The 24520-nt window shown below is 40.0% G+C and overlaps 2 protein-coding genes across 2 annotated transcripts; one reads left to right on the top strand and one right to left on the bottom strand.

Annotated features, from left to right (window-relative positions):
- Positions 1-1257: 1257 nt before the first annotated feature.
- On the top strand, positions 1258-5441 carry LOC109218872 (50S ribosomal protein L21, chloroplastic). Its single transcript, XM_019383268.1, has 5 exons — positions 1258-1634; positions 3084-3164; positions 4537-4638; positions 4731-4805; positions 5070-5441. Exons 1-5 carry the CDS (start codon positions 1335-1337, stop codon positions 5154-5156), a joined length of 645 nt encoding a protein of 214 aa, XP_019238813.1. The 5' UTR covers positions 1258-1334; the 3' UTR covers positions 5157-5441.
- Positions 5442-5816: 375 nt separating this feature from the next.
- On the bottom strand, positions 5817-10613 carry LOC109218877 (uncharacterized membrane protein At4g09580-like). The gene is made up of 4 exons (XM_019383274.1): positions 9660-10613; positions 7236-7506; positions 6965-7135; positions 5817-6308 (listed from the first exon to the last, which is right to left on the bottom strand). The coding sequence occupies exons 1-4, from the start codon at positions 9980-9982 to the stop codon at positions 6177-6179; spliced, it is 897 nt and encodes a 298-aa protein (XP_019238819.1). The 5' UTR covers positions 9983-10613; the 3' UTR covers positions 5817-6176.
- Between the last annotated feature and the right edge of the window lie 13907 nt (positions 10614-24520).

The following is a 24520-nucleotide window of genomic DNA, read 5'->3' as shown; positions in this document are numbered from 1 at the left end:
CTCCTCTACAATAGTTAAGAAGAACGCCCCCCCCCCCCCCCAATATGATTCCCTCTCTTGGTATTTATAGCTGTGAGATTCGTGAGCTGGCAATAAGTGGCCGTGACCACGTTGGGGTTTTGCCTTCATGATGACGGATGGGCCGTGGCCTTGTTGATCGAATCAGATAAAGGTTGAATACCGTTAATTCTGAGTGGTCGTACCACTAATTAATCATGAATTAGCTTAAGACGGGATTAATTTCGTTAATTATCGTGGGGTCGGATTCTGACCCATACATTTATCATAACAAATGACATCAATTCTTTTTTGTTTCACTAACAATGAGAATATTTTTTTTTCCCTTAAGGTAGTTCAAACTATTTACCTTTTTTATTTTATTTTTTAGTTTGTTTTTATTATAACTGCATTTGTTCTTTCATTTCTGTATCAGGACATTTCCCGTTATTTTTGAAGAGAAGCAAAATTAACTGGAAAAGAATAAAGAAAATGGAATACAATTAACAAAAGAGAAATATACTCTTAATTAAGAAGGTTAGTTCCAAAATAAAAAGAGCCAAAGCAAAAAAAGAAAAAGAAAGGAAAGAAAAAGATAGATGTAAATTTAGGAGTTGAATGTGGGTATGTGACTGTAGAGTACATATCAATCAATTGTCTATATGCCAAATTTAAACTAGTTACACAGATTATATGATCCTTTATACTCCTTCCATATTGTTTGTTTTTATTTATTCTAACGCTGAACGAGTTAAATTTTCAGACAATTTATATTTTTTAAAACTTGAGATCTTTTAAATCACACACTTATCGCTACTAATATACAAGTCTTTACTCAAATTTTAAAAACAAAATCAAACACCAAATCTAAAGGTAATTGCAACAATAACATTATATCCTTTTCACTTATATTATATTTTGTCATTACCTAAGTTCAAATATCGAGCAATTGCAATCAAATGTGAGGTATGTGTACTTGCAAAACCAGATGTGGCACTCACATAATTAACCTCAAGTCAAAATTCGAATATGATAGGCTTCAAGTGTGTAAATGATCGTTACTATATGATTAAGATTTAAGAATTTCATAATTTCAAACATTAATGTAAATACGAAAAAAAGAATATTAATATGCACATATTCAAATTTATATAGTACCATTTAAATCTATTTTTCCCACACCAAAATAAATAAATAAATAAATAAAAATTAGAAGAGTTCAAGGGTAAAATTGTCATTTGAAAACAACTGCTGCACTGGAGATAGGATAGGCTTTTCATAGATAAAATTGAGACACACTCACAGAATACCAAGAAAACCTCTCTTCATCTCCAACAATGGCTACCCTTTCACTGTGTTGTTCGCCCTCAACAACAGTACTATCCAAGAACCAAACTTTTCTCAACACCCTTTCCGTTTCTAAAGCAAATTCCAATGTTACATTTCTCTCTCATTCACTTTCTGCTCTCAGTCTCCGTTCCTCTAAACCCAATTCTTTTGTGCCCAAATTCTCAGAATCTGAAGCTTCAGTTGCTGAAGTTGTAGCTGAATCAGAAGAGCCTGTAATTGCCCCAGTTGTTGAAGCCTCCTCCTCCAGCTTGGAACCAAAGCGAGAAGAAGTGTTTGCTGTTGTTATGGTGATTCACTTTCCTTCTTATGCATATTTTTCGTATACGTTTCTGTCTGTTTTGAATTCACTTTTGGGAGTGAAATCTGGATTTAATTTCAAATTAAATGAGGAACTTTTATTTCTCAGATGAAAAATTGAGTGTTTGGTTACCTTGAATTGTTTAAGGTGTTCTAAAAAAGGGATGATGATTTTGTTACTTATGGGCGGAAGTCATTTTCCTATATAAAAACTACAACTTTGGTTCAAGATTGACATGTTGTCAACTTTTAACACTGAAAAATATCACAAAAAGCAGAATTTCATACCATATGCTACACCTTGCATGTCCCATCAAATGCTAGAAAATGTTAACCAAAAAAGAAAGATTTTCCAAGGTAAAATATTTCCGGTTGAGAACATTTTTCATGAAAGAATATTCCTTAGACTGAATGTACTTTGTTCAAATTCTATGTTTGCTTAAGTACTATTGAGACATCGATGCTGCCTTACGGTGTATATTGTGATAACATGGAGTGTTAAAATGGAACTGCTTCGTTTCTGTTATTGATACGTCTATGCCATTTCAGCCAATCTTAGGTTTAGCATTTTCTTTTAGGGTATCTTAAAGAAACAATATACATATCTAAGTGTTTGTGTTATGTGGAGTTGGCAGTTATGCTGCTACACGCAATTTTGGCATAGTCCATGCTAAATAAGCTGAACTAACCTTTTGCATCCTTGGTATTCTCCGCAGTGGAGTTGGGTAGGTTTTTTAACGGGAAAAACTGTAGTTACGCTGAAGACATGACAGAGATTTAGTACTTGGTATATCCTGTATGCCGTGTTATGGACACTATCCAATTTCATAAATCTCAGTCTATGCTTTTTTTTGTTTAAAGTATAATTTCTTTTTCAAAGTGGACCATCTATTGTGGTAGGTATTTCCTGTAGTTTAGTCCTAAAGGGGTTCATATTGCAGATTGTAAGTGATATAACTATAACCTATACTTATAAAAAACATATATATATAACTATAACCTAGTACTAAAATTAAGTTTTAATCACTCGTCAGAGGGTATACATATCTATTCAAGTATGCAAATCTGTGGTGCAAGTCCGCATGTATGTTTATGTACAAGTCTTGTAATTGTTGGATTAAGTTTGATTTCAAGGTTACCATATTGTGAACTTTTATCTTTTTACTTGTGAACTGCTATAATTAACTGGAGAAAACATTCATACGACTACTTATTTGATGTATAATTTCTTCTCTTTGTGGAACATACACTCTCTTGCTAGTGCTAGGAGCTGCTAAATTTGATGATTTTCAAGTCTTCTAGCTGTCATCCTTCTTCATGTTTTATTTTGTTTTCTCTTGCTTTTTAAATGAACATCATACTACCCTACAATAACTTAATTGGGCTTGTCCCTGATACATTAAGCAGCTTGTTAATTTTTCCTCTCTCATTATTTATAGATCGGATCTCGGCAATATATCGTCTTTCCTGGGCGGTATATCTACACCCAGAGACTTAAAGGTGCAAATGTCAATGACAAGGTGGGAATACTTTTTGGTCTTGTCTTGATTTACAACTTATTTCCTTTTAGCTTCTAAAATCTTGTTACTCCTCTATGGCCTTGGCTTTACTTATGTGCTTTCTTTCTTTGATCTCCCTATCTCATAGCAACCTTTGGTGTACAATTAAACAGAGCTTGCCTGCAGCATTTTCTCGAAATAATGCTCGTTTGCGACACTTTTACAGTACTTGGCATTAGTTTCTCTCTGCATATTGGACCAATGAAGACCGTGAAGTTCATTTGGAAGATTTGATTTAACAAAGGAAAATAAATCTTGAGATCCATTTACATCTTTAAAGCGTTTTGTTGATAGTGCATGCTTTGCAAAAGATAATGTAAAGGGAGAAGTTGAGGAAGGAAGAGAAGTCATTTACCAGTTAGGTTCCATAAAACTGGAACAGGAAGGTAATTTACTTTCCTGGTCCAAAGTATCTGTGGCTCCAAGGAAAAACAGTTTCCTTGCACTTAGCTTGTTTTCCATTTTCGTTTGGAACCAAGAAATGGAAGAAATACTTTCTATATTACATTTCTCTTTTCTTTTCCACCCAAACTATGTACAAGCTCAGTGTGGGATTGTCAAAACAGTGGTAATGTCTTTTCAAGGCTGTACTAGGAAAACCACTTAATTAAAAACATTTCTCCTTTTCTTTTCTTTCTTTTCCACCCAAACTAGGTACAAACTTTTCTTTAAGGGAAAAAAAGAAGCTTGTACATCGTTTGTGGGATTGTCAAAGCATAGTTGATGTATGTTCAAGGCTGTACTAGGAAAACAACTGAATTGTAAAAAAGGTGAGATTGTGAAACATGCTCGCCGGAGTAACAATTTTAAAAAGGTTTGTCAAATGAATGTGGACATGTGTAATCTAGACTTCTTGACAACACTCGTCCTATCACTGGCATCAAATTCTGTGAAAAAAGAATGTAGCTTATACAAAGACAGCTCACTCAAAGTAAAGTGTTTGAAGCCTCGTACCAGCCAAGCAATGGAGGAGAACTCTGTTATTCATGTAGTTAACACATTTCCAGTAATCCATTATGCAAACCATAATGTTGAAACGCATCAATGTCAACCAACATTTACATTTGCATCTCATCAGCCTATAGTCTTTGATACATCTATTTGACAATTATTTTATGCGGAAACTAACACTTGATATAAGGGTAATATGAGGAGTTAGGAGGATGCTCATTGCATATTTTTGCTACTCTGGAGTTGAAAATAGAGGAACTATTCGTCAGTTTAGTATTTTATCTATGTCAAGATTACTCTGGGCATATTGGCAATACTCTAGTTCAAGATTCCATGACTAAGGATTTTTGTTTGAAACATCTATACTTGATAACTTCTGCAGATCATCCTAAACAAGGTGTTACTAGTGGGAACAAAAACAAGTACTTGGGTTGGAAAACCAGTAGTGCAAAATGCAGCAGTCCACGCTGTTGTTGAAGAGCAGGTCAGACATCATTCTTCCACTGCTTTAGTTTCCGCTGTGTATACCTTGTTTACCTAACATCTCTTTTGACTCAATATTATATTTCCACACAGTTGAAAGATAAGAAGGTTGTTGTGTTCAAGTATAAGAAGAAAAAGAACTACAGAAGGAACATTGGTCACAGACAGGTATGAAAGAACTGTTTTTATTGATATCCAAATAACTCTAGAGTAGATTGATGTTTTTTTTAACCTACTTGGTTGCCTAAACAATTTTCACCATGGTGTATCATATATTATCTATGTTTAGTTCCCCAGCAACATGAAAAATTTCTAAATTAATTAGCTTGCGGCCATTGCATGAGACATGCCCTCTTAAAATGATATTTATACAGAATACCATATCTTGTCCTTGCCTGTTCCTAATTAATCTGATTTGTGTTAATGATGCAGCCGATTACTCGGATAAGAATAATGGGAATTACTGGTTATCAAGACTCACCAGCAGTCACTCTAGCAGACTTAGAAGCTGCCAAGTGATTTTAAGGCTAAAGAAAACATTCCAATTTACTGTTTTCTCAACATCTGCTAATAGTGCCTTCCAAGGTGATTGTAGTTTTGTATAGACTGGGGAAGCAATGGCGGAAATTAATTTTCGAAGGTGCATTGAACTTCATCTTTTGTTGTAATTCCCATCCAATTTCCTTCTTTCCATGTATCATTTCGTTGGGCAATGTATTCGAGTTTGCGCATTGAAGAGATCTTTTTTTGATTGAGTTCTACCAATTATTCTTCACACTCACTTTAAGTGAATTGACCTCTTTATCTTCTTCTCAAGTACTATCTACATGTCATGGCATTTATATGTGAATTTGAGGTTAAGAGATTGTTAAACTTAGAGCTTCTCCGTAGACTGAGGGAATTAATTTTCAGAAAATAGCTGAAGCTAACAACAAAAATAATTTAAAGTAAAATGAAACTATAGAGAAATTTGATCTCCATTGCTCCCAACTTTATAGACAATGGGAGATTAAAAAACTAGAGGTTGGAGTTAATGTACTCATTTCTTTGGCGTATCATTACTTCTTAACCATTTACCATGTTTTGCTAGCCGTGCGCATTCTAACAACATTTAACCATATTTGCTCAACGAAATTCCACCATAATTTATCACATTGTTGCATTTCCATAACATGGCAGTTGAGATGACCATAAAATAATTTATTTCTTCAACAGTGAGATGACTATAAGAACAATTTTTGAATCAGAAACCAAATCAATATCTGCCTGCCACATTTGAATTACATTAAACAATACTACCAGTCACTTCGGGTCAGGCAATGAATGAAAGAGTAAACATAAAGAATTGGCAAAGAACACAACATTTTCCACTATTCTCCCAAAGGATTGGGCAGTGATTTCAGTGTGATTTCAGGTGCCATATAGAAATTATCGGCCTGTCACTAAGTCCTGCCTCTCCAATTTGCTCTGACAATAAAAGAAACTATATCTTCTCTAAGTTGCTTTCCAAGAGGATCCAATGGCCTTCTGCGAGGAGCTCTATTCGTATATTTTCTTCCTCTTCAAGATGGTAGGTATTATTGAGATAAAACCAATGAGGAAGAGCACAGACAAGGTCTTGAAATCATATAGATCCTTGACTGACTTCAGATCACCAAGAGCTAGACCCGCCTGACAAGTTAAAGCACGAAAATATCACAGATAATCACGTATAGCAAGCTACTTTAGCATTGTAAGACTCAACCAAAATGCATCAGCTATGCCTCAAGCCATGTCCGAGGCTGAATTGGAGCAGGTGGTTGAGAAACACATGCTGCATTGGGTAGGAATTAGGTTTACACAAACAATAACCTCTTAAGCTTCATAGACAATGTCGAAGAGAGATATTGCCATGATATTCACTTGGACAATCTAAGATAATATGCAGTGGGCCATCGCTCACATGATTTTAACTAAGTTTCAGATAATATGCTCTTTTTTCTTAATTTATACATCTAGTACAGCTTTCCCCGTCTTTTTACGGAAAGTAACAAACTAATGAGCTTTACAAATGACAATTGCAAAATAAATGTTAGTGTCAAGCAGCGCATCCTAGTGCTGCTTTACCATACACATAGAGAAAAAGGTTCAGGTTCTTGTATTTATAAAAGAATATTCTTTTATAAATGACCGATGTTATTAGACAAAAGAAGCTAGTAAATTTAAGAATAACAAAAGAGCAGTTCTTATAGACGGATTACCAGGCATCGGTTCCAGAAAATAAATTGGACAGCAAATACAGAAAAGCATGACAGAAAGAAGCCACCACCAGCTGAAGAATGATTTACCTTGACTGTAATATATGAGGCTGGAATGAGACCAACCAATGTGGCCGTGAAGAATGTATGGAATGGTATATCCACAATAGGAGATGCCAAATTGATGAAAAGGTTTGGCAATGTTGGAGTTATTCTCAAAAACAGCATATAGTTGAGCAACTTATCCCGACGCTTGGCTATCTGAAACCACAAGTTTCACATTTGTAAGTGCAAGAAACAAAGATACCATGAAATTTTTTAGATCAGCAGCACCAATAATCAGTTTCAGAAGAGCACAGACCTCTGCTTGGAAAAATCTCAATTTCTCAGGCCACAACCAGTTAACTATAGGCCTGCCAATTAACTTAGACAGAAAATAGCAGGATGATGCACCGGCTGTAGCGTTAAAGACAACCAAGAAAAGCCCTCTGAGAACACCAAAAAGTGCTCCAGCAAGTAAGGACATGAAAATCGTCCCAGGAATCATAAATGTCTGCATGAATATGTATGTTGAGCAGTAACCCAAAATGAATTTTGCTGGGTAAACTTGGGCATACATTCCAATATTATCCCTGAAGGAAACAAATAAGATAAATGAGTCATGAAAGAACAATACTAAATAATTACTAGAAAGGGAAACAAGACACATCAGAAAACAAGAGATAAAATATCATCATAAAACATCAAGTCAAAAGAAAACCATAAATAACACTTGGTAACGGAATATACATGAAAATATAGTAATTAAGAAGCATTACTACAACCAGAATTCGTGAATGCTGAACTCTAGCAAGATGACTGCTACTGCATTTCTGATCTAGATATTTTTGCAAGAACCTAGCAAAAAGTCATGCTCGCAAGCACAATTCGCAAATAGATATTACTAAAGCTCTTCAAAAACCAGCTTGTTCATTTTTTATAACTTGCTCTTTTTGCTTTCTTGGAAATTGTGTGAAAATATAAAGGTTATCTGATATTTTTTTTTTGCCTCCAAACCATTTTCTGACAGGTCCAAATTTTTCAAAAGAAAAAGGCGTTGGCATTTGTTTGTTATGAAAACTAACTAACAAAAAGAAAGCATTACTGATTAATGATTTTATACCGTCAATGTCACAAAAGAAACTAGGAAGTTTCCTCACCTTCGCGCACTTTTTTTTTGAGATGGTAACAACCTCTCCATTGACCAATCAGTCATGATCAACCCACTCTTCCCTCATATATACCAAATTCAACATCATTCTGATGTCCAAAGCTTTAATCACATTTTGAAAAGGACATGAAGGCTCACCAGTACATAGAGGTTGAATTGGAAAAGTAAAACTAAGCCATTAGTTAATTGCATCATATTTCCACATTCAAAGAGCCCAACTTTTGTCAAGCCTTTTACTCCATATTACTGGTTGCGTTACTTATTCCTTGTATACCCAATAATGGTTTATTAAAACATAAATGTTAATGCATTCTGCTGCTTAACTAGAAATTGGAGCATTAATCACACACAGTCGTGCAAAATTAGTTTATGAAGGTAAAATCACACCTAAACTTCCTTATATACAATTATGCTTTTACTCTCATAACTTTGTGTATCAGTTTAGTTGTTCCGTAACTAATTGAGGGATCACATAGTATATGCTCAATTTAATGATTCCTTAAACATTGATTTGGCAAGATAGCCATGCAATAGATAATAGTACTTGCGTAAGGAATTCTTGGAAGTCAGGAAATTGGTTGGTGATATGACCCATTTATTTGTTTGACGGGAGCTTCCTACACACAATTGCTCTATATACCATCTTTCACCTACCTTCAACTTATTTGGCAGTAGATGAAGAATAATAACACCACCTCAACCTTTCATGCTCTAGCTTCTAAGAGTCCTATCCTGGCACCCAACCATTAACTGATCTAAGGAAAATGTAACCTTTAAGGAGGTCAAAGTTTTAAGGATTTGATAGTTAGTAGTTAGAGACTGAAAGAAGAATCGATGCTTTTGTCTTATACATCAAATGAACAGTGTTCCTTGCAAAGTTATAGAATTGATTACAAGAACCACTAAGTGGCAGGCTCAGCAGACTTGCACCTTGCACCCTTGAAGGATTGGGCAAATAAAAGCACCTGAAGAGTAGAGGAGCTTATTGGCCACGGATATGCTTGCACCTTAACACCACAAGCTACTAGGTCTCTTCAAATTTGACATCGATCTAGTAGAAAGTCAATTAAACTTGAATTAAAAACTAGTGTTAATTGAAGAAGCTATAGAGTTTTTTTTTCCTTTCAACAGAAGCTATAGGCCTCTATGCCCTCCCAGGGTAGGGGGAAGGCTGCATACATCCTACCTTCTCCAGACCCCACTTGTGGGATTCACTGGGTTTGTTGTTGTTGTTCATCAGAAGCTATAGAGTTGATTACTAATAATACTAGTCTGAAAGACTCTTTGTAATTGTAAACATTATACACAACATAAGCAGCTGAATTCCAAACGGATAGGTATTTGGTAATGCTTGGAGCAACAAGCTCAGATTCCGCAAGAATCTCACACTAAAATATTTATGACAGTTCCAACAAAAACCATTTAACAGGTAAAGTTAAACAGTAGCAAACTTATCAAGGTTTAACCTCAACATTGCAACAAAAGTAATGTAATTATGGGATGCAAATGCGTTACAGCAGCAACTATACAAAACAAATGCAGGAAAGGAACATAAAAGCAAACACAATGGCCTACTTGAGCATTCGGAGATCAGAAAGCGAACGAGGCAACTTGAGTTTACCATACTCAGCAGCTGGCATTGTCAAGTATATACTAAACAACCCTATTGAGAACACCACAAATACAGCTATAGCTGCTGCAAACTCCCACCTTGACAATGGAAACTTCCCTTCCTTATACCTTTTACCCGTGGGCGATTCGGACAACAATCCCAAGTCCATTTCCTCATCCCTTGTTGTGTCCACTACCAAACCCCTTGGTGCAGCCATTGATGACAACAACAATGATGCCGGCAATGATGATGAACGTGAGTGGGTACGTGCCACCCTATTCCTCATTCATTTGGATTTATAAAACCAAGCTTTTTAATCAAACCCCACCAAGAAAAAGTTCTTGAATTGTCACTAAATCAAAACCCACAAATAATATCCAAAAAAATCAATAATTTAAATGGAAAAACACATCCAATTTTTTCCTTTAAAAATATAAATCAAAATCAATCGAACCCCAACAAAAAATACAGCGAAAAATTCGAGATTTAAATCAAACTAGACACCAAGTTTCTTCGTTTTTGAATATGGATCAAAATCACTGAAATCCCACCAAGAAAATCCACCAAAAATACAAAAAATTCAAGGATTAAGATAAAATTAGACACCCAAGTTTCTATTTGGAATATAGATAAAACAAATCAAAATAGACCAGCAACAGAGACTGTTTGGTAGCTGAGCGCCTGAGATTTGAACTGATTTGGAGTTTATTTTTAAATTAAATGTAAAGATATATCATATACATGGAGTATATGATTTTAATTGGTTATTGCGAAGAAACAGAAAGATCAGAGAAGCATGAAAAGAGAAGTCCAAATTATGGGGAAGTAAGAAAAGGACTACGAGAGTCGAGAGGATTGTTTGGACCCGCTTTTCAAGGGACTTAAGATTGGAAGGACAATTTTTTTTTTTTCCTTTTTCAAAAGGAGAAAGTTCTAAAATTTTATGGTTCTAGTCATAATCTTAAACCATAAAATATACATACTTAATAAGTTGAAGTCAAAATAGCATGAGCTAACTAGTTTTTTCATCGGTAATTGAAAATAGCCAGCATTTATAAAATCAATAAAAAATAACCACTATTTTTGTACAGTAATAAAATTTGGACAAAAATATCTTAGTTGAAACATAGAAAGTTCGAGCATAATATGCTAGATTATGGAGTTTATGCATATAAACTTCCAGCATGTTACGTTGGAACTCCGTAACATTATGAAATTACAGCATATTATGCTGGAATTCATATGTAAAAATTCAAACTCCAGCATATTATGTTGGAATTTTTCTGAATTTTTAAGGGTGTTTTTGTTTAGATTTTATTTTTACATGAAAAAATAACTAAATTTTAATTACTTTTGAAATTATGCCTAATTTTTATTTAGCAATTGTAAATCAGTAAGTTGAAGCTAATGTAGTTAAAGGGTTATCAACAAAACGAATAGACTATTACAAATCTAGTAACATGCATGTCAACTATTACAAATCTGGTGCATGTTCCTACATAGCTCTTAGAGAAGAATAATTTAAACAAGATCAGTTGACTCAAATGACATCAAACTAAAACGATCTTTTTAGTATATTTATGGGTTTATATATCAAAGATACATCAGAGTTCATTTAGAACGGATTTTTGTTTCTAAAACTGAAAAGAAGTATTATATAAATGATAGTATAGTAGCCAGTTGTTAGTTTTTTTTAATTAGTATGTAATGTCTCAAAGTCAGTAACATTTAACTCTTTAACGATTCCAACGAGTTGAAATTAGAGGTAGGTATTGTATAAGATAAAATGTGTTCATATTAAATGCTCGCATGATAAAGCGATACGTGGAGTTGAAGACAAAAGACAATCAGATTTGAAGGCAACGATCTCGTTTGTTACCGAAGAGAACGGTATTCAAAAAGGCGAAGTAAATGCTTGTCACCCGGTAGCATTTAATGGAGAATATTCTATAACATTAAGTATATGGCCCATTACAGAAAATGTGTCATTCACTGCCTACCGTTACACATTCTTCAGTGACCCTCATAATTGTCATAGGGGCTTGATTCTAGGACATTATTCTCTAGGTGCAATTATAAATAGTGAGCTCTAGAACCATTGTAAGAGACACGAATTTTCTGACGAGCATATACCATGCTCTATTCAAAGCTTAGTAATATTTTATCTTCTTGCTTATTTATACTATTACTACTGCCTCCGGAGGCCCTGCTCCCGGAATCAAGATTTCTATTATTTTATCTCGATTTCAACGCTAAGTCGTATATTTTTGCCTAATTTGTTTATCATTTTATAGGATCAAGTCGATTCACTTTTATATAAACCACGTATAAATTCAATTGTACAGTTTTATGGGTAAATAGTTTGGCGGCCACCGTGGGGAATAGATAGCCGTGTAATTGAGTTGGTCCTTGCATATATTACTAACCTATTTGATTCTTGTTCTTAGCAAAAATTATAGAAAATGGTAGATAACAATTTCAACATCGCACACAACGAGGAAATCAGCCTCAGCACAAAGATTCCATCACTGATACCCGCAACGAGGGGAATGAGGCCACACCGGTTCATGGCGGGCAGTATCGCCGACATGTTCGAGAGGCAACTCTTGAGGATGCTGAAGACGAGTATGTCGTTGAAATAGTAAGGATCCTTATAGAGCAACAAAAGGCCATTATGGGCCACCTCTCACGATAGGATCAGGTCATGACGAAGTTGAGGCAGGCATTGTTGGGTGCTTCCAACAATGCGAATGGACGAGGTCCAGTTCCTCCCGGTGCTCCCATAAACCAAACAACGCAGAGGGGCGAAGTCGGCTTTGATAGGGCCGAGGGAACGGTAGCGGTTCTGGTAATAACAATGAAAATAATCCCTTTAAAATTGAACTCACGCGGTTTATGAGGGAAATAAATGCCTGAATGGATTAGATTCCGGGTGCACCACTTGTATTAAAAGGATCGGGCTCAAAGAAGTACACCCAATTGCCGTTCAAACCAAGCGAAACACCAGAGTTGATCTCGACCAGACGTGCCGAAATATGATGGGACTTCAGATTCTCATGGGCATATCACCACTTATGTAATGGTGGTGAAGGGAAACGATTTAGCTCCGCACGAGATTGACTCAGTCTTACTGAAGAAATTCGGGGAGACCCTTACAAAGGGGGTCCTGACATGGTATTCGCTTCTGCTCGAGAACTCCATAGATTCATTCAAGATGCTCGCGGATTCTTTCATCAAGGCCCATGTTGGGGACAAGAAGGTGCAGGCCCGAAAGGACGACATATTCAGGATTGCACAAGGAGAGTCTGAATTGCTATAGGATTTCGTGACAAGATTTCAGAAAGAAAGAATGCTGCTCCCGGCCGTACCAAACGAGTGGGCAGCTGAAGCATTTACTAAATGGTTGAATCCGAGAAGTTCCGATGCTTCCCGAAAATTAAAAGAAAGTCTGCTCGAGTTCAAGGAAACAATGTGGGCGGATGTTCACAATCGTTACGAGTCAAAGATAAGAATTGAAGATGATCAACTCGGTTTTCCGGCATCAACCAAGGGCCGGGGCCGGGGCCGGGGCTGGGACCAGGAAAAGAATAAGGAGAAATCAAAGGATTATTTCGAAAAAGATGGACGGTCTTCAAGGGTCAATTTTTGCCTTATGAGAGGGCCGAAGGACGCGGCAGAGGTTTTCGGTCAGCGGATAGATTCGCTACCGATAGGAGAGCTGATAGCGGCCGGAATAACAAGTTATTGCAGGATAGGGAGATATCAGGTTCTCGAGATTCCTCCTACCCCAGGCTTTCCGAATACAACTTCAACGTCAGCGTGGTGGTGCTGGTGTTGGCTATGAGGAACATTAAAGAAGCACGATTCCCGAAACTAATGAGATCTGATCCCAGTAAGAGGGATCCTAATTTATGGTGCGAATACCATGGAACCAATGGTCACAGGACTGGGGACTGTCGGTATTTGCACGAGGAGGTAGCAACATTGCTGAAAAATGGCCATCTCAGAGAATTTTTATATGACCGGGCTAAAAACAAATACGGTCGTGATCGTGATAATGTGAGACCTTTGAAAGTAGGAGAAGACCCTCCACGTTTGACGATCAAATGATTTTTGGGGGGAACGAGATTAATGGTGTTACATTTTTGGCAGCAAAAAATACTAAGGTATTAGTAACCCATAGTAAAGGGGAAATCAACCGGCAGCAGGGGAGATGAATGTAATATCGATTTCCAGTAGCAAAGGGAAGGAGCATGCAACATAGCAATTACAGGAACCGGCGCCTGCTCCCGAGACGAGTGAAGTCAACCAGGGGAAGGAGCCGTCGGGATCCTATCAGGTACTAAGATATTTCCAGGTACCAGAAGAAACAGACGCAACAAAATCCACGACAGAAGAACTTGAGCAAGTCACGTTGTTCGAAAAATTCTTGGAGAGGAAGTTCTACTTGGGAAAAGACTAAATCCGAGCTCAGGTTTGGATTTATCGAATTTCTTAAATTTAATGTTAACTGATTTGCGTGGTCGCATGCGGATATGACAGGTATCCCGTCGGAAGTGTCCGTGCACAAACTAAGCTTGGATCCCAACATCCCTCCGGTAAGACAGAAAAAATGCCCTATTGCCGAGGCCAGAAACAAATTCGTCAAAGAATAGGTAATTCGATTGCTGGATATCAATTTAATCCGAGAGGTAAAGTATCCTAACTGGCTAGCTAACATAGTAGTATCTCCAAAAAAGAATAATAAATTTTGTATGTGCATAGACTATAAGGATTTAAACAAGGTCGCCCAAAAGATTCATTCTCATTGCCAAACATTGATCAAATGATTGATGCGACGGTCGAGCATGAGTTAATGAGTTTCTGCGATGCTTACTCTGGGTACAATCAAATTAAGATGAACCTAGAGGATCAGGAAAAAACTTCGTTCATAACGAACTTCGGCAGATATTGTTATAATGTGATGCCTTTCGGGCTAAAGGACCCCAGAGCCACTTATCGACGGCTCGTAAATAAAATGTTTGAGAAACAAGTAGTGAAAACTATGGAAGTTTACATAGATGATATGCTGGTTAAGTCTTTGAACGCAGGTAATCATCTTAAGCACCTGCAAGAAACCTTTGACATCTTAAGGAATCACAACATGAAGCTTAACCTTAAAATAAATGCATTCGGGGTCAGTTCTAGTAAGTTCTTGGGATTCCTGGTGTCACAAAGAGGGATCGAGGTTAACCTTTATAAAATTAAAGCAATCAAAGACATCCCGGACCAGGTATCAAGCATTAAATAGGTTCAAAGGTTGACAGGGAGCCTAGCCGCTTTGAGCAGATTCATTTCCTGGTCTTCGGAGAAATTCCATCGTTTCTTTTCACTACTCAAAAAGAAGAACAACTTCAAATGGACTCCGGAATGTTAGCAGGCTTTGAAATATTTGAAAAAGTATTTGTCAAGTCCTCCATTACTGTCTAAACCAGAGAAAGGCGAACAATTGCTTATCTACTTAGCGACCTCGGAGATAGCGGTATATGCCGTTTAAGTACGTGAGGACAAAGGTACGCAATCTCCTATCTATTATGTTAGTAAAATTTTTATGGGAGCAGATTCTCGCTACCCACATCTGGAAAAATTAGCCTTAGCTCTCGTAGTCGCCGCTCAAAAGCTTATGCCTTATTTCCAATGTCATCTGATAGCCCTGGTGACCACTTTTCCCTGCGGAATATTCTTCATAAACCAGAACTTTTAGGTAGGCTGGCCAAATGGACAGTCGAAATTAGTGAATATGGCATAGAGTATAAACCTAGGACTACGATTAAGTCACAAGTTTTGGCCGAATTTGTGGCCGATTTCAGTTCGGGACTATTACCTTTAGCTACCAATAGAAGCAGTGATGGTGTCATAATCGACATCAAAACTTCAGACCTTTTTCACGGACGAAGCTTCCAATGTAAAGGGGTCCGGGCTCGGGATAATGCTAACCACGCCTTCGGGAGAAACCCTAAGGCAGGCCATACGAACTGTTCCTCTGACTAAAAATGAAGCAGAGTATAAAGCTTTGATTGCAGGACTCGAGCTGGCCCGGGGACTAGACTCCGAGGTCAGAGAAATCACATGCGACTCCCAGTTTGTAGTAAATCAGGTCTACGGAATCTTCGAAGCCAAAAAGAAATGCATGCAACAATATATAATGAAAGTCCAGGCTCTGCTCGCTCGGTTCAGAGAATGGTCAATTACGCACATCCCGAGAGAAGAGAATGTGGAAGCGGATGCACTAGCCAATCTTGGATCGTCTATGGAAATAAAGGGATCGGACTCCGGTACGGTCCTACAACTTATGCATTCGGTATTGGACGCAGATAACTATTATGAGGTAAACGCGACCAATTTGGTATGGGATTGGAGAAATGAGCTCATTGACTATCTCGAGCACGGAAAATTGCCTGAAGATCCCAAGGCATCTCCGGCGCTGCGCACTAAAGCAACTCGATATAGCTTCAAGGGAGGACAATTGTATAAAAGATCATTCCAAGGTCCGCTGGCCCTATGTTTGGGAGCTTCCGAATCTAGCTATGTTATGCGAGAAGTCCACAAAGGGATCTGCGGAAATCACTCAGGCGCAGATCCCTAGGTGTTAAAATTAGTTAGGGCAGGATACTACTGGCCCTAGACGAAACAAGACGCTAAGGCTTATGTTAAAAAATGTGATAAATGTCAACGCTACGCACCATCGGTACATCAACCAGCAGAGCCACTACACTTAGTTTTGTCGCCATAGCCATTCATGAAGTGGGGGATGGATATAGTCGGTCAGCTACCACCGAGCCCCGATAAGGTAACATTTCTTTTGATTTTAACTCATGACTATCTTTCTAAGTGGGTTGAAGCAGGTCCTTATTATAAGATCGGCGAACGCGAAGTGGTAGACTTCTTGTGGGAGAATATAATTTGCAGATTCGGGATACCAAAAGAGATAGCATGTGACAACGGGTCACAATTTATTAGTGCAAAGGTCACAAAATTCCTTGAACACTTAAAAATCAAAAGGATCACATCGTCACCCTATCACCCGAGCGCAAACGGTCAAGTAGAATCAATAAAAAGGTGATTATAAAAAATCTCAAAAAGAGATTGGAAGCAGCTAAAGGCAAATGGCCCGAAGAGCTACCAGGAGTACTATGGGCATATCGAACTGTCACACCCCGAACCTGGGTGGCGAGATCGGCACCCGGTGCCTCATCTATCCTTGCGTACCAACTTGCGACTAAGGGACTCTGAACATATAATGTCACACTTAGGCCATGGGCCACATTGCCAGACAATTGCAAATACTGACTAAACATCAATATAATGCTGGGCCGACAAGGCCGTCATAACTACTACAGCTGGAAAACCAACAAAATATACATAAAAGGCCTACAAGCCCAACATACGGCACTAACTGACAGGATATGTCTACAAGCCTCTACTGATGGATATACTGTGATCGGAACAGGGCCACAGTCTACTCATAACATATATATACAACACATACATAAAGCTCTAGACCGGGCAACTCCGAAGGGTATGGAGCTTACCGATCAAGCTGAACTCGGGCAACACCTAATGAGGAGGTCTACCCGTCTGTCTGTCTGAACCTGCACGTATAAAATGCAGCGCCTCCAGAAAAGGGACGTTAGTACGAAATAATGTACCGAGTATGTAAGGCAATATATTGAAAGCTAAACATGAACTGATAATATAATAACTGAAAGTAATTGGAAGTCAAAGATGATCTGAAGATATGCTTACCTGCTGATACTGACTCAAATCTCTCAATATAGTAAGTAAAATAGCTGTCCGACCCTATAAGGCTCGGTATATATATAACTGCTCTGCCGTAGTAGGTTCGCTCATAGGCGCTCGGCCATACTAGGCTCTGTATCTCGACCAAATGGGTTCGCTCGTATGCGCTCGGCCACAGTAGGCTCGGTATATAACTTACCATCTGATCAAAGGTTGCCCAATAGGGGCCTGCCCATCGATTATAGCTCGATGGTAATGAAAATACTTTAATACTGTATATATAAACTCTCTGCTCTCTTGACTGGAGGAAGGAAATACTCAATTGAATATGAAGTCCCAATAAGGAGAATATTGTAACTTACAAACTTAGAAAATATACGTAATTTGCGAGACTAGCAAAATATACGTAAATTTCGGGATATGAATTTTTCTTTATGGCTCATTAACAAACTCGTGTAATGACAAGATCATGCAAAATGAAATAAGAGCTTAGCCTTAATATACCTGTTTCTTGAATTATTCGAACGAATCTGCTTCTGCGAAATATGAACGAAATTACACTTGGATCCCTTGAAATCTTGGACGAATTTGTTCTGCTTCCAACATTTTTGAACTAAGGAATGGATTAAACTAAAACTTGGCTTGGTTTTGAAATGAAGAAAACGTTTTTGGTTCCTTGAGAATTTGAGAGGAAACGTTTCTGTTTCTTTGCAATTTGGAAAGAAACCTTTTTTGAATTCCAACTTGTTCCAACTTAAACTAAAACTTGTTCCAACTTGATCCAACGTTTTTTTGGTTTGAAATTGTAAGAGGAAAATGTTTCTGATTCTTGGTTTCAAGCCAAATCAACAAAATGAACTAAAGACACTAAAATGAAGCTTAATGGCAGATTGGATAGGTTTTACTAGTCTTTGAAAGACTTGACTTTAAGTCTTGCTATGTTGCCACCCAGCATTATGACATATAAGAGTCATAACTTGGCTTTATTAATACATTACTTTGCTGCCACGTTAACTTTCATGCAACTTTCCCACAAATTTTAATTTATGAGTTAATCTCCCACTAATAATTGATAATTACCCAATTATCCACATAATTAAGAATTATTTCAAATTATTTATAATACTACTCACTTTGAACTCACCTTACATACCTTACTATAATGGCCATGGGGTACCTTGTGTTTACCGTGAAAATGGTAATAACAATTAAATTTGTTGATGAGACTCTAAAAATACGTGATCTATTTTTATGCTAGTCGTGGAGCAGTTGATGCTGTGAGTGTGTAGTTTGTGGGTGAGACGCGAGCTAAAATAAAGCAGTAATCGAACCAAGAGATAGCCGTTCGAGGCCTCGAGCTGGTCGATTTGGGGCCTCGAGGTCGAGTCTCGAGTCGGGCTCGAGCTATCGGGGAAAATCGAGAAAGGGCTAACAGATGCAATAATATTAAAGGAGGCTCTTTATAGCCAATGATAAGCAATAAACAAGCAATGAATATAAACAAGTATGAAAATAATAGGATAGAACAATAGTGTCGAGAGAGTATCTTAGAGAGAAAGAGAGAGAGTTATCATATATTTCATGTAGAGTCTTTGGAGCAATATCAGTGCCCTACAAAATAATTAGAATCCCCTTTATATAGAAGGGGAGAAGTTTAGACGGTAAGGCACACATTAGCTGTAAAGGTGTGGAGATGGGACGGCTGAAATGACACCTCGAGTAGGGCTCAGAGTAGCCTGGCTATGCTTTGCAGACTTAGCCGTGACAGATTTAGCTGTGTCTTGGGAACTCCTATTTCTGCTTTAGCCCCGATCAATATCCTTCCGAGGCCGGGTGCCAATGGTGCCCGAGGAAGAAGACTCGAACGCATCTTTGCAGCCTCGAGGCTTTGAGTCGATCTTCCGAGATACTTAAAAGATGGGAAATTGGAACTTCCAATTTTACCATATACAGATAGTCTCCGCATTTCCTAGATCGAGGTGATAGGAAACAAATTTGATGACCAACTCTTTAAGTTCCCTGTGCCGATGTCATATCGGTGACACAGCCTATGACGTGAGCCTTTTGCGACAACCGGGAAATCCCGTGGACTTGTCTTTTCGGCATCATCCAATGCATTGTCGATTCTCGTTCCTCTAAGTGGCAGTACTGTCGTTGATTCGATTTTCAAGAACGTATTGATTGCGCCTGCCGATCCGTCTTTCGAAGACATCGTAGACCGAGTGATTTCTCCCTATAAATGGGCAAACTTTGATGCTATTTCTTCAACTAAGTATCTTTTTCCATTCACTCGTCCATCGTTCTTCATCATCTTTTCACCATCTTCTACTATTGTTAACTGCCATGTTTGGGCTTCACGGCCCTAAGGTCATGTGGCATCATTCTTATCAGCTGCGTAGTGGCGACTTGCCCAAGCTTCTCTATGCCGAACAAGATTACACTGCCTCGACATTGCTGCTATTGTCATTACGACTGTTATTTCTGCAGCTATTGACTCGAGGTGATGACACACGGGGGGCCGTCTTCCTCTGTTTTTTAGAAAGTCGTTTGGACTATACACCGCTGCTCATGAAGGGGATCGGACTATACACCGCTGCTCACCTTTATTTCCCGGCCCGGCGTAGCGCTCCTCCCCTGGCTGGTGGCTTGCACGGCTCAATTCCCCAAGAAGCGGGTTCGAAGTAGCCGTGCAAGTGGGGTCAACGCCCGCCAAGTTCGTTGTTGGTCCGAGGCTCTCTTGGCTGATGAGGGTCCTCGACCTTCAGCGGGCTATGGGATTTTTTCATCCCTTCCTGCTCCTCCTACTTTTTTCTTCGTCCTCTCCTCTGAAGTGATTCTTTGAGGTGCTACTTTGAGGGACCGGGACGAGTTCGTTGAGGTCCATTCAAGGACATAACATCCAAAGATGCTGCCGCCGCGGGTATATCTTTGAGGACAGTCTAGGTTTTTGATTTTTCGCTATGTATCCCTTTTTTGCCTTTTTGCTTCTGTGTAGGGACCCTTTGTAAGCTTTTGTAATCATGTGTAAGGACCCCTCGAGGGCTGTTGTAAGCAAATTCCCATAAATATAAAGATATTTTTTGACTTCTGCCTTTGATGTTTGCTATATTTCCTTTGATTTTCGCGATGACCCTAAATGTATGCTTCTGCTGCCGATCATCAACATTCAGCTCGAACGCGAGTATTTTTCTCGGCTTTGTTTGATAGAAATGGCTCCCTTTAGAGCCCACCGTTATTTCTTGGATCGAGCTCGAATTTGTCTGATAGACCCGGGCCATCGGGACCCTCGAGTCTCATAGAGAAAATACTTTGAGACTTGAAGTTCTTGAGGGCGGTGTCTGAGTGAAGTTGGCTTAGGACGCCTGGAGATTTGCCTTGAACTTGTCGAAGATAAACCTTCTATGACGCTGTAGATAGGTCCTAGATGATGGATTATCCGAATTTTGGCGGTGCCCTGAGGCCGAGCCTCTTGGGCGGAGCTTCAAATTTCCTGTTCCTCCCCTTGGGGGGTTCCTTCGAGTTCAGCTACTATCTCGGGCCCCATAATGGTGTTGGAGGTTTTTAAGGAGCCTAGCTTCATGTTGACAGAGGTCCTCGAGGTCGGGTATTACCTCGAGACTGGAGATGGCGTTGTTGGCTTCTTAAAGCCTAACTTCTCTTTGATGGAGGTCCTCGAGGTCGAGTACTACCTTGGGACTGGCATTCAAAGTCATTGGCCTCCCGGGGCATATCTCGGGCAGACAGGCCGTTGCTGTTTCCACGTGTATATGGGGTTGCTTCTGCTTCTCGGGAGATCCACTTTTTAGATATTTCCTCCTGTTTCGACATCGAGCCCTTCGTCACCTTAGTACCAGAGTGTTTGTGCTGGTTTCTGCTTTGACACCTTTAGTCTTGCCATGGCTACAACTGCTGCTTCTAGGTCCGCTTGTCAGAGAGGGGAGAGTTCTGCTCCAGGTGCTCAGGATCCGCAGAAGTTTATCTTGAAGACTACGTCTTTGATAAGGGAAGAGCACCTTGAGTTAGTGAGGAGAGACTGCGGATGGGGGGAGGAGGTAGCGCTACAGGTGCTTTCCCCGAACGAAGGTATCAACGACCCTGCCAATGGGTTCCTGAATGTATATACGTATCCCTTCACACTGGGACCTCTCGACAAGGTCGTGCTCGACTTTGGTGTGAAGTATCGGGTTACCTTGGCGCAGGTACACCCGTTGTTTTGGCAAACTATGTTGACGGTGAGGTTTTTTGCGGAGAAGGCGGGGCTTGAATTCATGCTTAGCCATCTCGTCAGGCTGTACCGGCCTTTTCACCATCGAGGTCTACTAACCTTGCGGTGCCGTTCGTCCACGCCTTTTGTTGTTGATGATGATGAAGGTGGAGATCGGGAGTGGGCCAGTCGGTTCATCCGGGTCCGGACGGCCGATGTTATCCCTATGGAGCTTATGCCATTCCCTGAAGAATGGAACTATATGCGTGAGTGGAGCATCTGGCTTTCTCAGATCCGTTCATGCTGAAAGCTAACCTCATAATTGCGTTTCCTTCCTTTTTGCTACGATTTCATGGGCGCCAGGCGAAGTTCCTGATCTGCCTGGTTGGGTCCGGAAGCTGGCGACCCACTCTACTTGTGATGAGCGCAGGTGGCGAGCTGCATCTCGAGGCAGGTGGGAAGCAAAACGTCATGGTGCGTGTGTATATTGCTTTTCCCTTGTCCTTTGTTTATTCGGAGAGATATTATCCCCTTTTTATGTACTAACCTTGCTGTTGTAGGTATCGGAGAGCCTCCGAAGGCGAGGCTGTGTCCCTCCAAAGAGGAGAAGGGGTTGCCGGCGTTCGGGCCAAAGTATGACAGTGATAAGCTGGAAATGCACTTGCAGGGAGATGGCGCTTGTGGCGAGGCGATACGGGGTCGGGCCGTTGAGGCGGGAACATTGCCCGAGCCTATTGTGCCCGAGGTTAGTGGTTCCGGAAAGATGGCTCCTTCGAACGGTCGTGTTTCGACCGAGGCCGACTCTTCCGGGGCCGAGGGGGCTTGATCGACAGATATGAGCTCGGTCTTCGAGGAAGTCTTCCGACTTCATTTTGAGGTGAGCTTCGTCGTTGGCCTCCTAAATCCACGTCTTCCTTTTCTTACCGAGTTTTTCATTTTGCAGGCCTTTGGCAGGTTTAGATCCGAGCTGCTCCATCATGGGGCTAGGCTCCGAAAAGCTCTGGATGAGGACAAATCCCTTAGGCTCCTGTGCGAGGAGAAGGAAACTGAGTTGGCATACTGGCGATGTGAGGTGTATCGGAGCCTGAATTACGAGAGCTATTTGATGGAGCAGGTAACTTCCTGCCCTGGTTGAGTATGCATTTTGCTTTTTGTCTTCTAAGGTTAATTCTTCATCTATCTCAGCTGCAGAAAAAGGTGGAGACCTTGGAGCGTATTAGGGGCGCGGCCGAACAAATCAGAAATGACTGTACCGAGCTGAGAGCTCGTGCGCAGGTCCAAGCTTCAGAGGAGAAAGATGCATCGGCTAGACTTTCGGCCCTCGGAGTCCATCTCTATTTAGCCCATGGCAACATTTCAGTTCAAGCGGATATGATCGCGAAGCTTCAATCCGAACTTTCGAAGGTTAGGGCTGAGATCGTTGATGTTCGGGCCGAAGCTGTTTTGAACCGTACTAGGGCCGATCAGGAGATGGCATTTCATTTGAAGGACGCTACCAATGCTCAAGCCGAGTTGAAGAGGGTCCTTGATCGTGGAGAGAATATCGAAGTATATGCGCATTGAAAATCTCGGAGAAAGGTTCTCGAAGAAATCAGTGCCAGGGGTTTTGTTCTCTTGGAAGAGTTAGCCCGAGCGAGGGCAGACGAGTGTGATGCTCGGTTACTCCTGTCCGATGCTGAGGAGATTGAAGATGAGGCCGATAGGCCATAGCTCTCGGGGGCTGGGCGTAGACCTTGCCATTCCGTACGTAGTATCTTTTTTGAGTATGTTTGCGGATGGAGAATGTATTTTTCCACGTATGTACCTGAAAAGAAAAATCCTTTTGCGACTTTTTTGTTCTTCTGTACCTTCTTTTGTTTCGCTTATGGCCAGGCGGACTGGCTTCAGAGTCAGTGACATTTATTATATCCGTGGTATGGCCCTGGGGCTCATTAGGCGGGCCCGGGGGCTCTTACGCGCTCGGTCGTTGCGACCTTAAGTGTAAGCAGGCATTCTGAGCACTTATGCTTTTGCCCAACTATTTCGGGTGTAGTCTCCGAGTTGGGTTTCGACTCGAGCTCATATATTTCTCGAGCTTTTTATGTTTGCATGGGCCGGTGGCCCTTACGTTGTTTACCGTGAAAATGGTAACGACAATTAAATTTGTAAAATGGGACTCTAAAAATACGTGATCTATTCCCGAGCTAGTTGTTAGGGCAGATGATGCTAATAATATAAAATTTAACGATGGAGCGTGAGTCAAAACGAGATAATGATTGAACCGAAGGGGCCTTCTACCCGGATGTAGGTTTGGTCGATGGGGGCTTCGGGGTCGGCCTCGAGATCGAACTCGGGCTATCGGGGACAATCGAGGGTAGTATAACAGTTAGAGATACGATCAAATAAAGCTCTTTGTAGCCGAAACTAAATTATACTATGAAGAACACATATAAAAATGGAGAGCACATATAAAGGCGAAGGATATCGAGGTATCCTCGGATCAGTGGGAGCCAACAAGTTTTTAGTAAGAAGAGAAAGAGAGAGAGAGATATTATTGCACTTGTGGAGAAATGGAGTAATATCAGTACCCTACAAGGTAGGGCGAGTCCCTTTTATATAGGGAGGGGGGGGGGAACTGAGTTACGAATACATGTATATTTAATTTACGAAATATGGAGATTGATGGCTTGACGCGACGCCTCAGCATAGGCTATGGATAGGCCGGCCCTGTCAGACTCGACCGCGTGTCTCGAGGGCTTCCCCTTTTTGTCTTTATCTCGGCCTCGAACCGGGCTTTGACAAGCCTCAAAGGAGAGGGCTAAGTCGTGGCTTCATGTCCTCGAGATCTCGAGGTACCTCCCC

This window comes from Nicotiana attenuata, unplaced genomic scaffold (genome assembly GCF_001879085.1).
Source record: "Nicotiana attenuata strain UT unplaced genomic scaffold, NIATTr2, whole genome shotgun sequence".
NCBI classification, from domain to species: domain Eukaryota; kingdom Viridiplantae; phylum Streptophyta; class Magnoliopsida; order Solanales; family Solanaceae; genus Nicotiana; species Nicotiana attenuata.
Note: the sequence above shows the minus strand (reverse complement) of the source record. Positions and strands in the feature narration are given on the sequence as shown.